Genomic DNA, 14395 nt, shown 5'->3' with positions numbered 1-14395 from the left:
GACAAGCTGCATCCAGAAATAGACGTTCCCTCACCTGAATGCCTCACTTTTCCCAATGGACCCAAAGCATGAACCGGATATTCTAACTTGGACCAACCCACTAAAAAACGACAAAACGGCCAGGGGGGTACAAACCACACCTGCTCAAGGAGGGACCTAACCAGAAACCAGCTAACCCCAGCCACCAAGGTCCCACATCTTAACCTGCCCAGAAGAGGCCATCCAGCCCACCAGGGAAAAGCATCTCATCCAAAAGATATGGATTTTCACTAAATTCATATGTTAGACAATTTAAAAGAATAGCAATGAAGTTATGCATTGTGTTTAGCAACTAATTTGTCATTTGCCATTTTAGTAGGAGCCCTGTACACAAATGAATCTAGTATGATTGTGTGTGCCGAACATGCCCTGTAGAGGTCACTGGCTCACTTTGTATATCTAAATATTTGTAACAGTGGCGGTCATTAGACTGCTTTGTTCTCATTGCTCCCCGTGTGTGTTGTTATTAAAATAAAATTCCTGATTTAACCTTTTTTTTTTCTTAGATTAAATGTTAGTCATTGTTCCTGACCAACAACCAAGTGACATGAGATAATATGCAACAACAGGTTTAATTTTGCACTGGGGAGCTCCAGAATCATCATGCTTTAGTTGGTTTTTAGTACTTAATCTAGGAGGTTCCCATGAGGTATCTTGTAAAGGTATTTTTTGGGCAGATCAGTTGCCTGTATGGGGTCATAATACCAGACAAGACCTCATGCTACAGTAGAAAGTTGACACCTCTATACTTCAGCAGTGAGCCAAACAGGAAGAGGTTGTTAGTTATATTAAACTGCATATCGGTTTGGTGATCTGTCAGCAAGACAACATGGAGGTTACATGTTTCTGCATTAGACTGTGTGAGTACTGAGTTTGTTACACATCTGAGGTGTTGCTGCTGCTTTTTATCTAGCAGTTGTAATAATTTGTAGCTCAATGCATTAGTATTAAACTTTCGCCAGAAGAGTATCAGCACTATTGATTCTACAAATATCAGAATCTCCAACTGTGAGCGTAACTTCCATTTTTCTTTAAAACATATTCAGTATTTTGATGATTTTGGTGATGAGCCTTGTGCAATGCTGTTTTCTGGCCAAACACAAAGCATAGCAGGATTACATGCAAAGTCTAATAAGAAGAAATACAAATTCATTCAATGACCACATTAGGCTGTGAAGTTTTACAGACATGAATGCTGCTCAAACCCTTTGCAGAGTTTCCAAACCACACAGCGTCTCTATATTCATATTTATGTAACTCGCTTATTCTTTTTTAAATCTTAGTGTTTCAGCCTGACAAACTATCTGCAGTACAACCACAACACTTCTCGAACTGTGTGAAAAGAGGCTGTGAATTTGTTTTTGTGAGGTTTATTTAATGACTACTAAGGTCATGATTTTTTTTATCCAAGGGAGCATTGAACATATACTAATTTACATGAAAGAACAGGATTAAAAAAAGATTCAGTACAGGTTAGCAATCTAAGCAGAGATGACTACACCACTTTCTCTTCGACCATCTCCAGTTTCTAAGCCAGCTGAGAAACATGATCTCGCCGGCAAATTCTGGGTCTGCTTCTGTCTTCAGGACATGCCTGAAACACTTAATTTAGGAGGTTCCCATGAGGTGTCCTTTCAGATGTCCTGATATGTTCAGCTTAATATATATTGTTCTCTCTTAAATACCGTATACTTAAAGCAGAAATATATTTATTAAGTTGGAAGCTGATGGACAAGTCACAGTGATCCAGTCAAATCTGATATATTATTATAATATTATTTATTTTTTGGACATTTTGGGAAGGGTAGGTTTATAAACAAGTTCACTGACAACATATTACCATCAAGACTATGGTATATAATTCACATTATTTTGTCATAGCCTTTAATTTTGCATTCAGCAACATTCCCTCCAAAGTCTAACAAAGCCATAAGATCACCTGTGGGTCAAGTTGAGTTATATTTTATTTAAATGTGTCTTTTATTCACTTATCTTTTAAATTTTCACATGTTATTTGTTTCTTCAGTGATAAATACCTGGCTGCTGCTGGTGATACAAATTTGGGATAGTTGTGATGCTCAAACAAGTACGTGAAAGTTAATTTGATTCCTTTGCACAATTTAGTAACTTTCTGATTAATGTCAGTCAGGGTTCTATGTTTGATTTGTTAATTGTCACTTGACATATTTTAATGGTCCTGTCTTTCTCTTTGTCAATAGATTCAGCTTTTCCTCATGTTGTTCCAAACACTTCTCAGCACTATGAATACAGCACAGTGTCTTTTGACTGTAAGGAGTTTGATGTGTCTCTTGGATGGAAACTAATGAGGAAAGCAACAGATGTTGATACAGCGTGTGGGACTAGCTGGGGAGTTTTCAGTGGGTCCATTTGCATCTTCAGAAATGTTTATATCGAAGACAGCGGACAGTACTGGTGTGAGAGCGGAGATGGAAAGAAAAGCAACCCTGTAAACATCACCATTTCACGTAAGTTTATTGTATCTGTGTTCACTGACATTTATGTTTATGTTGGTAAAGAAATCTGTGGTGAATTGCATATTAAAATGTGTTTTATGAGCTAAAGTACACCACCATACTGAGGGCTTGTTGAGAAATCAGCTAAATATTCTGATAATTATATATCTGCTAAGTGTTGGCCTGTGCAAGTGAAAAAAAGAAAGAAAATTAGAGTTCAACAGGAGTGTCACAGAAAAAAAATGATAACATACTGGACATCAAAGTGCTCAAATCCTATGAGAAACAGGTTTCAAACACATGATTTTCATTTGTGCTGAGCTATAAACGTCTAATTATACCATATATTATAATTATAACAGCTGGTCCTGTGATCCTGGAAAGCCCTTTAATTCCTGCGGTGGAGGGAAACACTGTGAGTCTGCGCTGTAAAAACAGCACAGATTTCACCAAAACCTCCACTTCCATATCCTTCTATAAAAATGGTATCTTCATCAAGAGCATCTCCACCAGCACTTTGATCATCCGCAATATCAACAAGTCTCATGAAGGACTCTACAAGTGCAGCATCTCAGGAGCTGGAGAATCACCTGAGAGCTGGCTGGCTGTCAGAAGCAGAGACAGCACAGGTGAGAGCCCACATTACTGGTATACATAAGTGTGTGTGTGTGTGTGTGTGTGGTGGTGGTGTAATGTATTTTGAGATGTGTTTCAGGTCACATACTTTTCAGGCTGTCAGAGGCCTACACTTCATATAAAATATGGACATATATTAATCCCCCACTAAACGTTGGAACTCAGTTTGGTAGACAAAGAGACAAATAATTACTTCTTCAAAATGAGAGACAAAAGCTTCCAACCAACATTGGAGGGTTTGTTTCTGTAAAGACACTGCAAAACTGCAAAAAACCAAGAACAGGCATTTTGGGAAAAAAATCTTAGTGCCTTATATTACATGACATACTCTAATGCTTTAGTAAATCAAACTGTACCTAATATATCCACTAGAAAAGACTAGACAATAGCTAGCATTTATTCAGAATAAATGCATTAATAATAAATATTATTAGAAATTCACTAAGAACTCATTGCATGTGCTAATGTAATTAGAATTGGCAGTGTGATCATATGATAGCATCGTATCATACCCAGTATAAACTGAAATGTTTTCACTCGCCTGGAATATTTGACCCTTTTATTGCTTTAACCCCTGGAGGGTCTTAGAAAAATGCATACACCATCGGTCTTAGAGCCACAAATCGACCCAAGACTCTCCAGGGGTTAATAAAGAAACTCATTGTCAGTATAACTGGGCTTGTATCACCTGCCTGTACAGTGGATGCATGTATTTGAAAGTATGACAGAGCATCATTTGTCCTCTGGACAGAGAGTTTTATATTGTCAAATCAAATCAAATCTTTTTGACAAGAACAAATAATAATTGGTTATTTAAACCCAAATTTTACTTTTTGTATATATTAAGTAAGGATGTTTTTTGTTGTGTTTTGTTTTTTTTACAGACAATGAGATGGTGACTCTCCTTTGTTATGATCAACTTCCTGTTTTTCTCTACTTCCTGCTAAGAACTGTTGGCACCATTTTATGGGTCACTCTGCTGCTGGTGGTGTTAAGAAAACGTCAGCCTTGGAATGACCATGCTATATAGAAAATGTGCACAATTGTAAGCAACAAAATTGTAAAAATGAATATATATATATATATGAATATATATGAATACATATATATTATAATATATATGTATTCATATATATTATAATATATATGTATTCATATATATTATAATATATATGAATACATATATATTATAATATATATATATATATATATTATCTCATTCACTGCCAGCCATTTTCAAATCAGGTAACTCCCCACTGCCAGGGTTTTTGAGCATTTTTACTCATTTTTGAAGAGCCACAGAAAACTGTGTGTTATGATCATATAAACGCTGAACCTACCAAAATGAAGAACAGACTCTCTTCTTTCATCCAAAAAAAAAGCTTGTTTCTACCATTTTCCATTCTTTAGTAATCAGCTGTAGAAGAGAGGTGGGTTCCACCAAAAATGCCTGTTTTGACCAAAAAAAGGGAGAAAACGAGCTTTTTGTGAAAAATACATTTCAAGCAGAAAAGTGCCTTTGACACTAATATTTCTTGCTTTGTGACACCTCTAACATATAAAATAGTTTTTCACTTCTATAAAACAGAAATAACACTGAGAAAGGTTATGTTTTATCAAAACAATTTATTTACAAATATATGAAAAAATAAAATGTACATAGTGAAACATTTATTCACAATGAATAATTCACTTTTGTGTGGTAATCATTATAACACTTTCCGGGATGCAAGGGCACACAACAAGACTTGCACCACATTTTTGTCTCACTGCGCAATCCCTTACGTGCGCAAACCCTGCACCTCCTTGCAGGTCTACTTTTACTGCTGGTGGGCTTCAGTTTTTCAAGTTGGTGCCTGCCTAGGTCACCGTCTAGCCTGCTATCAGGGTCGGTGTTGTAAGGTGCCCTTGGGGTTTTTCTGCCTTTCCAGTCACCTTCCCCTTCAAATCCCACACCTGCCCCCTCCCTCTCCTCCTCCTCAGCCGTAATTGACGTCTATAGACGTCAATGGCAGTGAATGAGTTTTAATAGAAGCCTTTGAAAATTATATCTATGGATAAGTGACAAATAAAAGCCAATCTCTAGTTTTGCAACAGAGACATGAGGCATTGTTATTACTACATGTTACTTTAATTCAAATTCAAATGCAATTTAGACAGACTGCTCTGTTTACCACAGAGCAGTCACCCGAGACTGCAAGACCATACTGACCAGCCTGTGCACCGCCTGGATTGACTGCAAGAAAGCCTATGACTCGATGCCCCACACTTGGATCCTAGATCAACAGGACTAAGAGCCATCAGGAACTCTGTGGGGATGTGGGGAACAACACTAGAGGCCATCTTCAAGCGAATAGCATGTTGCCATCAAGTGCAGGATCTACCAAGGAGATGCTCTGTCCTCACGCAAGGAGCAAGAGGAGGAGCATTCATGGAAGGGTAAAGACCGTCTGCAGGGGCGAGAGGGGCGAGAGGATAATTTTTTGAATAGATATGTAGATATAGACAGATATTTTTTTATCACCAGCTAACCTGTTTAGATATTTTGATATTTTGTCATGGACCTGTTTGAAACAAAACAAAACAAAGAAAACAAAAAACACACATTATCTGTCTAGTATAACTATGTATTTTGGGCATAGAAGTAGATCAGTCATGTATATTAATTATTTTACGTGGCACAATCTCATGAGTTTAAATGTCTTTTAATCTTCTCAGTGTTTAAGTCTGTGATACAACCACAGTGTCTCCAAAGTTCTGCAAAGAGCTCAGTGTACCGGTACACTGAGCTCTTTGCAAGTTTGCAGAGAGCTCAGTGAAAGACTACTGTGGTCATGAAAGGAAGAACAAATAAATTATTCAGTTACTTCTTTCTGACTTTTTTATTAAAAATTTTTTATCATGTATATTAAAGGCCATGTGTGATGTCATTTGGACTAGAAGCGGATGTAAGATGGACTCTGCTAAATCTATGTTTCTTAATTGTATTATTATATATTATATTATTAAAAACCCCATAAAAATTCTAGATCCAGTTTATGCGTCATATACCTTGAGCTGAATTTAATTTGAATGTCGTGTGTAGGTTTCAGAAATGCCCAATGGTTGATGGAATGTGTTAATGGGATTGCAGTGTATAAAAACAGTGTGTTATCATTTTGATAGTGACAGTAACACACATTATGAATCTGCACAGAAACAATATCCCCTGATTTATTGACTGATCTTTTTTTTAGATAGCTCTAAAAATGTAATTTACATTTTTTGAATGTAGTGTATTTTGTTAGATTATTGGTGTTTATCGTTGGTATTTAACTAACGTTCCTCTCTAACACTGAAATTCTATTTAAGACTTCTTTAGACACAATATATTATTGTTTGAGCATGAGGAACTGAAAGTAAAGATTTGTAGGGTTTTTTTGTTTGTTTTTGTTTGATCCTGTTTGGTTTTAAGAACTGAAATTTCTTTGGCTCTCTAAGTGGTTTCTGTATTTAACGTACTTCCTGAAATCCTGGTTTTTGAGGCTTCATGTGCTGTGATACTCATCACTAAACAATAGCGGACATAAAGCCAGTATATATTTATTTTTATTGTTAATGAATCATTTTAATTTTATACCACTAACAAGAATTGCCAAATAAACAAATATTACAACTTGTATCTGGTGGGTCTTAGACATCTGGCACAAGACTCTTCTCGGCTCTTGTTAGCTAGCCTCTAGCAGGATTGGCTGTCCATTTCCTCTAGTTCTTTGGGGCTCTTGTCCATTGGCTTTGAGAGCTCTGTCTTCCTCCTTCCTCTTAGGTGGACACAGGTTTGTCATTGAGATGTGTGGCCTTGTGTCCTGGAGAGCAATGGAAGATCCTGGGTCTTCATCATTGCTGCATCTTCTTACCCTCAAATGTGTTTCGTGGAAAAGACATTTGTAACTTTATTCTACAGTGTATCTCTCTGTGTCTTTTTTTCTCTTTTCTCTCCCTTCAGGCCCCACTCAGTCACAGCAGATGTTTTTTCCTCCCTATTGCTGCCAAGTTCTTGAACATAATGAGTTTTCTGATTGTTGGGGTTTTCTGTGTATTAAAATACAGTCTTTTGCTTAAAATATAAAGCACCTCGAGGGGGCTATATATTTTCAAATTGACCTCACGTATGGCTGCAACAAAACAAGAAACACATATTAGTAAGTTGATTAAAAGAATAAAAGCAAATGCTTATTATCTGCAAATGCTCACTGGAGCAGATATTTTTGGTGGTTTAGTATACAAGTATGTGTTTTTTATTTTCATTTCACACACCTCAGAGGAGATGAGAGATGAGATAGTGTGGTTTCAAATGAACTTTAATTACCGGTACTTTAAACATGCAATTGAGTTAAAAATGACCCAGTTTCTGTTTCTAGTAATGAAATGTGCCCCTTCTAAACATAGTGTCCTGCATAGACACACCAAAGATGATAGGCAGAGGTTTCACTGTTAGACTTAAATAAACTGCTTACTCTTAAATCAACAGTCATTACGTGACGTACCAGACAGACCACATCTGCTTTTATTAAGCTACACACACCTCTTGTACTTTTGTTTTGTTCCACTCAGCTGTTTTTTTAAGGTGTCATGATGACTTCTCACTAATAAGGTCCATAATCAGAACTTTAGAGATGCCAGTGGGTGACTGAAGATATCCAGTTACAAGGATATCATTTTTACAAAGTATGACTTTGTAAAAACAAAAACCAAAACAAAAAAACTGTTTATCTTCCCTACCAATAGTAAGGACAACATTCTACAATATTCAATCAGACATCTACTGGATTGGAAGGAAGATTCCTTTTCACATTTTTTGTACTAAAACATTGAGTCATCTTTTCTTCAGTAATCTATAGAACACACAGGAAATAAACCTTCTTCACAGGGAGCAGGAAGTGAAATATAACAAGCACCTGAAAAAAGATCACACCGACCACTGCAGGGTTTGAATTAAATCATGCAATTCACTGCAGCTTTTCTTTGAGTGTTGTTTTCACAAACCATATATGTTTTCAATTTGTACTGGGAGGCCGAGCCTTCAGCTTTCAGGTCCCTCTTATAGGGAACCAGCTCCTAGTTTGGATTTGGGTGACTCTCTACATTTAAGATTAGGCTAAAACCTTTTTATAAAGCTTACAGTTATGTCTGGATCACATGACCCTGGATTTTCTCTTAGTTATCCTGCCATGGTGCATCATGGGAAGCCCCCAGCACCCTAGAAATAGGAGTATTTCTACACGCTGCTCTTTTCATTGTTTATACACAATTCTGCATTTGTAGCAAGACTTCACACCTTTAAATGGTCATTTGAGATATGACCTATTGCAAGTTCCTGTTTTTATAAGTTTAGCAGGACTGCTACTTCTGCTTTTGTACGTCTTCGTTTGTTAACCACCTTGAAGCCACTTTAGTTGTGATTTGGTGCTATATACATAAAATTGAAATGAATCTTCCACTGTGATCTAACAACTATAGTAGGAGGTGATGCTATATTGGGCTGCATATATATTTGCACACTAACTTACATGCTTGTAGGTTTGATGTCTTGTGTCTTCAGAGCCGCTGTTTTGCATACTTTTGTTGCAACAAGTTGTTGACTTACTTTTGAGTTCCTATTATTTTGAAGCAATCTGGCTTCTCTCTTCTAACCTCTGACATAAACAAGGCATTCTCACCCACAGAACTGCCTCTTACTGGAATTTCCTCTTTTGGAATATTCTCTGTAATCTATATAGATGATTGTGTGGTAAAATCCCAGTAGATTTCAGTTTTTGATTGAGAAACATAATTATATTATTCGCAAGAACTTGTATGGATAAAGTCATTAATTTGACCACAAGACGGATTTGGACAAGTACATACAGGCATCCACATATGTTGCATGAGCAAACTTTACTTATGTAATGTATGTGATGCACTATTGACAAGCTGCCACTAATAGTCTGTATTTGTGTACTAGTCAGATGATACCTATCAACCCATTGACAAGACATGCAGCATGTGAGGAATTTATATTGGTTTGTTGAAATGTGAAAGTGCAGATAATCTGGTCTTAACCAACATTAAATGTGGAGACTTTGTTTCTAAGAAAATTATCAGCCAGCTTCCCTTATGAACATAAGACACACAATAAGTCCCTGTAGTGGCTGTAGGACTTATGACAAGTTTTTCCAGAACAATGGAAAAAGTCAGCTGATAGTATACTTGTGTGTGCGTGTGTAGAATAAAATGATAGTTTGCAGAAAGAGGAGAGTGGGTTGAATGGATTTATAAATTAAGTGTAATCAATGAAAAGTCACAGCATAACTTATATTCTTGGCACATGTTGGCAGGGACTTAATTTAATGCTATATCTTGTGATACTGATTTATGTGAAACCCCTCTTTTATATTCTGGGGTACCCCTGTGACATGATATTATCAAATGTACTCCTATTCTGCCCTTTGTTTTCATAAGTTACACACTGTCATCTGCACGTTAGGAGAGAAGGAAATCTACTGATGCCACTGAGAAGATGTTTGATATTTTTCCATATAGCAGAGTTAACTGTTTATCTGTTTTTAACTGTTTACAACAGAGTTATTAACTGATTTCATGACAAGCCATTAGATGCCATTAATGCTATTACAAATCTACAGAGTACCTTTTGAAAGAAACAGTGAATGTGTAAAACAGCTGCGACATGACTGTTCTGTTATCACTAAAAGTTGTAAAATGTTGTATCACTAAAATATCATTCTCAGTCAGTTGTTATTTATTATGTGTTTACAGCGCCCTCTGTGGTTGCTCCAAGTAATGTACTTTAGAAACGGCTTTATTTTTGAAAAAACTTTATTGAACAGGAAGTCCGCTCAGTCAAGCAAAGCAAGTGAGCAAGAAGAAGGGAAACATATCGGCACACAGTTTATGGTGTCCTGATGGAAAAAATACTGTCCACATCTTCTGTTTATGGTTGTATCGCCGGTATGTACTTAAAGTATAAGTTGCAACTTTGTTTTTTGTGCAATATGTTGCCCGCTAATGTAGTATTTGGCTGTAAAGCTAGTCCTTTTGTTAAGCTAGTTACCCGCGATTTTGGAGGTCGTCTGGGATAGCATCAGTAGTAGTTTAAAAAGTTTACATAATTAGACATATGCTATGTAGTAGCATTGTGGCATGTAAATGCATATTATGCTGCACATATGTATGTTACATGACTGTATTTTTAGTCTTGTTTTTAGTCTTACCCTTTTGAATGTCAGTAAACCTGTTGACAACACTCATCTGTCTTCAGAGTGGTGATATAAGAAAGGTATTAAAGCCCCTGCATCAGACATGCACCCATAATGGCACAATGACTATGTGCAGGTAAGCTATCCACAGTATTTCTGATTTCGCGCCATTACCCCGATTCATAGCGGAAGCCGGTTTTTTACTTCCGCTTGCGCTGTTGTTGACAGTTGCGGGGTTACACCTTCACTGTTGATAAAGATTTCTCTCACTGCAGTTTGTTTTACCTGGAGTAAATGGCAACACATCGAAGGTGGATACACAGTAGAGATGTTTTAAAAAGCAGCGAGGACAGTTCAGTAACAGTGCCTCACCCGTCACTTCTCACGGAGTGGGTAGATGACATGAAACTATGGCCCGATGTTAGCTACATCGACATTATTAATTACCTTGTATTTTCCGAAGGCGTTGATGGCGAGGAATTACGTAATTACAAGAGCACCGAGGCGTATAATTACCTGCACAGCAACAAAATTGATAAAGTACTGCTCAACAAACAAGGCGACTTTATTTTTCTTAAAGCAGCTGTAGAGCCGAGCCAGAGTATTAATCAAGCGAAACACTTAGCATGGGCAATGCTAAGAGAAAGTGGAGTAGTGGAGACAGTCGGCTGTTCCTGTATCGCCGGATTAGGGAGATCATGTAGCCATGCGGCTGCTATTCTGTGGAAGGTATATCACTTATCTGGATATCACAATGTTTAAATCACTGAAACAGAAACACTGGACTGGTCAAAGGCTGTGATTAAGGAGTCACGCTACTGCCATCTAGCCAAGTATTACGTGGAGCACTGTTTACATGTGAAAGCCACTCGTTAACTTTGTGTGGGCTGTATGCTGTACAATCACATGAAGATAAAATATAAAAAAAATAAAAGACTGCACATTAAGGTCAAATTTACAAGACAAGAACAACTATAGTTATAAGAAGTGACAAAGAGTAGTATAATACATGTTTGTTTATATATATGTATATTTGTACACACACACTACTTTGAAAAAAATTTGACTGTGGATGTATATTCCTGCATCAAAAAGTAACTGACTATTAATATGAAATGGATAATATGGGTGACTTTGCCAGTGTTTATATCTGTTTTGGATATGATTCAGGTGTATTGACCCAGGGTCATATCTATAACATGCAGGACACCAACCGTGTACTGCTTTTGTTAGTGTAAACTTCCTCATTATGTTAAATCTTGAGTATTGACAGTGAGAAAAAACTATTAATGTTTGTTACAGGTGCAGAATGCTGCGATCAGTGGAAAGACAGGGCTTGCGTGTACAGACGAGCAGCGCAGGTGGAATGCAGGGACAGCAAAGAACCTTGAACCTAAACGTCTAAGCCAGATAAACTTCAGACATCACAGGGCAGAGCAGCAGTACGATGTGAACTCCCGGACTGCAGTGACACAATCTCTCCCTAACACACCATATCACCTTACACATCAAGACTTTATTGACAGTGTTAGCAAAGCACCAGCGAAGCCACTTTTCCTCCTCAAGAACACATTAATTGGAAAGTGTTACAATGCCTCGCCATCTGCAGGTCCTCACCGCAACAGTAAAGTTGATGAGCAATTTTTTCAGCCACACCAAGCACACAGTTACAAACTAAGCTGTAATCCATGCAGGGCATTCTACCAGGCATACATTCAAGTTTCTGAAGAGCAAGCAGAACAATTACAAGAAGAAACAAAAGAGCAAAGTGCATCTGATTTGTGGCACAACTGCAGGAAAATCAGACTTACAGCAAGCTCTGCTAAAAAAGTTCCAGTACGTGCCACCACAAAAAATGACAAATTTTTATCTGAGCACATGTACCCTTCCTTTCGTGGGAATTATGAAACAAACTATGGTAAAGAAAATGAAGTTAAAGCTTGTCATCAGCTGAAAGAACAGGGTATGAACATCCTTCACATGGGTAGTGTTATTACCATCCAGGAGCCATGGCTCTCTGCGAGTCCTGACGGGGTCATTGACTCAGATGTGCTTCTAGAAATAAAATGTCCTGTGCAGACTTATCCTTCACTCACGGAGCAGCTTACCCAGAAATGCAGCGATATCAAACTGGTAGATGGAGAACTGCAGCTGCAGAAAACTGGCAGCAGAGGCTATTACATGCAAGTGCAACTTACAATGTTTTGCACAGGGCTCAAGACTGCCACACTTGTGATCTGGACACCTACTGAGCATGTTTCATTTACAGTGCAATATGATGAAGCATTTGTAAAGGAACAAGTAAAACGCTTGAGAGGGTTTTACTTCTCATATTTCTTACCTCGACTTGTAGAGGAGTATGCAGCAGGACGGTTTCAGTTAAATGAGAGCTACTTGAAGATAATGGGCAAGGTTTAATGCATGTTACAACTATAAATGGGACAGTCAGACACCAACATGTCTGCAGAGTTTGGTCTCTGTCTTGTGAATGAAAGGAGACATTCAATATGAAATCTGTTAAATATTTCAATACAACTAAAATGTACGTAGTTGTAGGGCTGCTCGATTATGGCAAAAATGATAATCACGATTATTTTCACTGAAATTGAGATCACGATTATTTGACGATATTTATTTAACCCTTTAAGACCTACCATAGAACCAAGTCGGCCAGAGCTTATATTATTTTTACATGTTGTAGTGCCATTTGTGGGAGCATTTCAAGTTGTTATACATCAATACAACTGTTATAGCCCATATTTTAATAATATGTATGTATTAAGTCCATAGTAACTACATTAATTGCAAAAAAGTGCAATAAACTAGAAAAAAACTGAAAATCGTTTTTGTTTTTTTACATATATTTCTACTTGGAGAAATTTAAGAGGCTTATCCCTCAAAACTTTAAATACAAAAAAGTTGCAAAAAATAGTTTACAACAACAGGAAATTTATTTTGAGTATCTTCCATAGTTTTATTTTGGAGATACAGCAATTTTTATATACTGCAGGAAAAACAAAAAAAAAAACAATCCTATGATGCAAATTTGCAAAGAAAACAGCAGGTGCATCAAAATAAACTATTTCCAGCAGTGCAATTCGAGTTCTAAGCATCCCAGCAACTATTCAGAAAAGTCAAACATGACTTATAAAAACACCAGTATAGGCTTTTAAGGCCTACAAGTAAAAAACTACATTTTCTGCGAAAATGACGTCACTTCCGGTTTCGGGCAGGAAATGACGTACATGTGATGGTTCGCGTTGACGTCTTTTTCAATGTGGGAAGTGTTACGAACAGCTGATCGGATCGGCAAAGCGCGTTTCTGGAATATTATGTTTTTGTTCCTGCAAGCGCTTTTTATGCAATTTTTGCAAAGCTATATGTGGAAGGAAACCATGACCGAGGACAAGCTGATGGCATAAGATGTAAGTACAACTCCTCCGGTTTCATATGGAAAAAATTTATTGCGCTAGCTTAGCAGGATTTAAAAATAGTTACACAAAACGGAGCTTGCTGCTCTGACCGGCTTTAAAGGGTTAACAATAACAATGTATTGAATATTGACTTTAAAAAATAATATAAAATAGTGTGCAAATACTGATAACAGTGCAAATGTTTGCAATATAAGAAATAAATGAAAAATGTGAACATCTATGTTTAGTGAACTTTGCAGTGTTGCTCTGTGGTGCAGCTACTACACCATAGCAAAGTTTACACACTGTGTCTACTTGATCCACCTCTGACTCCGCGAACCTATAATGTTTCCACACCACTTAAGTTTTTTTTTTTTTTTTTACCTCTTTTCAACCAACAGCAGTCACTCTTCTCTCCAAATAACTTCTGCTTAGCTTTCCAAGCTTCCCTCGGGTCCTCTAAATTGTCGTGACGGTGTTCGAAATGCAGAGCGGCGCGCTCGATTTGCCACACGGAGCAGCGCGAGAGTAAAGCATGAGGGAGGGGCTAATAATCGGCTCAGTCATTTTTAATGATCGTTGAAAACCCAGATCGTAA

The 14395-nt window shown here is 37.3% G+C and overlaps 1 protein-coding gene across 1 annotated transcript; it reads left to right on the top strand.

The window, feature by feature from the left end:
- The first annotated feature begins 850 nt into the window (after positions 1-850).
- Positions 851-4179, top strand: LOC146713557 (putative high affinity immunoglobulin gamma Fc receptor IB). Its single transcript, XM_085438650.1, has 5 exons — positions 851-899; positions 2066-2125; positions 2259-2525; positions 2876-3142; positions 4034-4179. Exons 1-5 carry the CDS (start codon positions 869-871, stop codon positions 4177-4179), a joined length of 771 nt encoding a protein of 256 aa, XP_085294776.1. The 5' UTR covers positions 851-868.
- The last annotated feature ends 10216 nt before the right edge of the window (positions 4180-14395 follow it).

The sequence above is a fragment of the Copadichromis virginalis genome, linkage group LG3 (genome assembly GCF_057382275.1).
Source record: "Copadichromis virginalis isolate Kocher_CV1m ecotype Utaka linkage group LG3, C_Virginalis_male_GT1.1, whole genome shotgun sequence".
In the NCBI taxonomy this organism is placed as follows: Eukaryota; Metazoa; Chordata; class Actinopteri; order Cichliformes; family Cichlidae; genus Copadichromis; species Copadichromis virginalis.
Note: the sequence above shows the minus strand (reverse complement) of the source record. Positions and strands in the feature narration are given on the sequence as shown.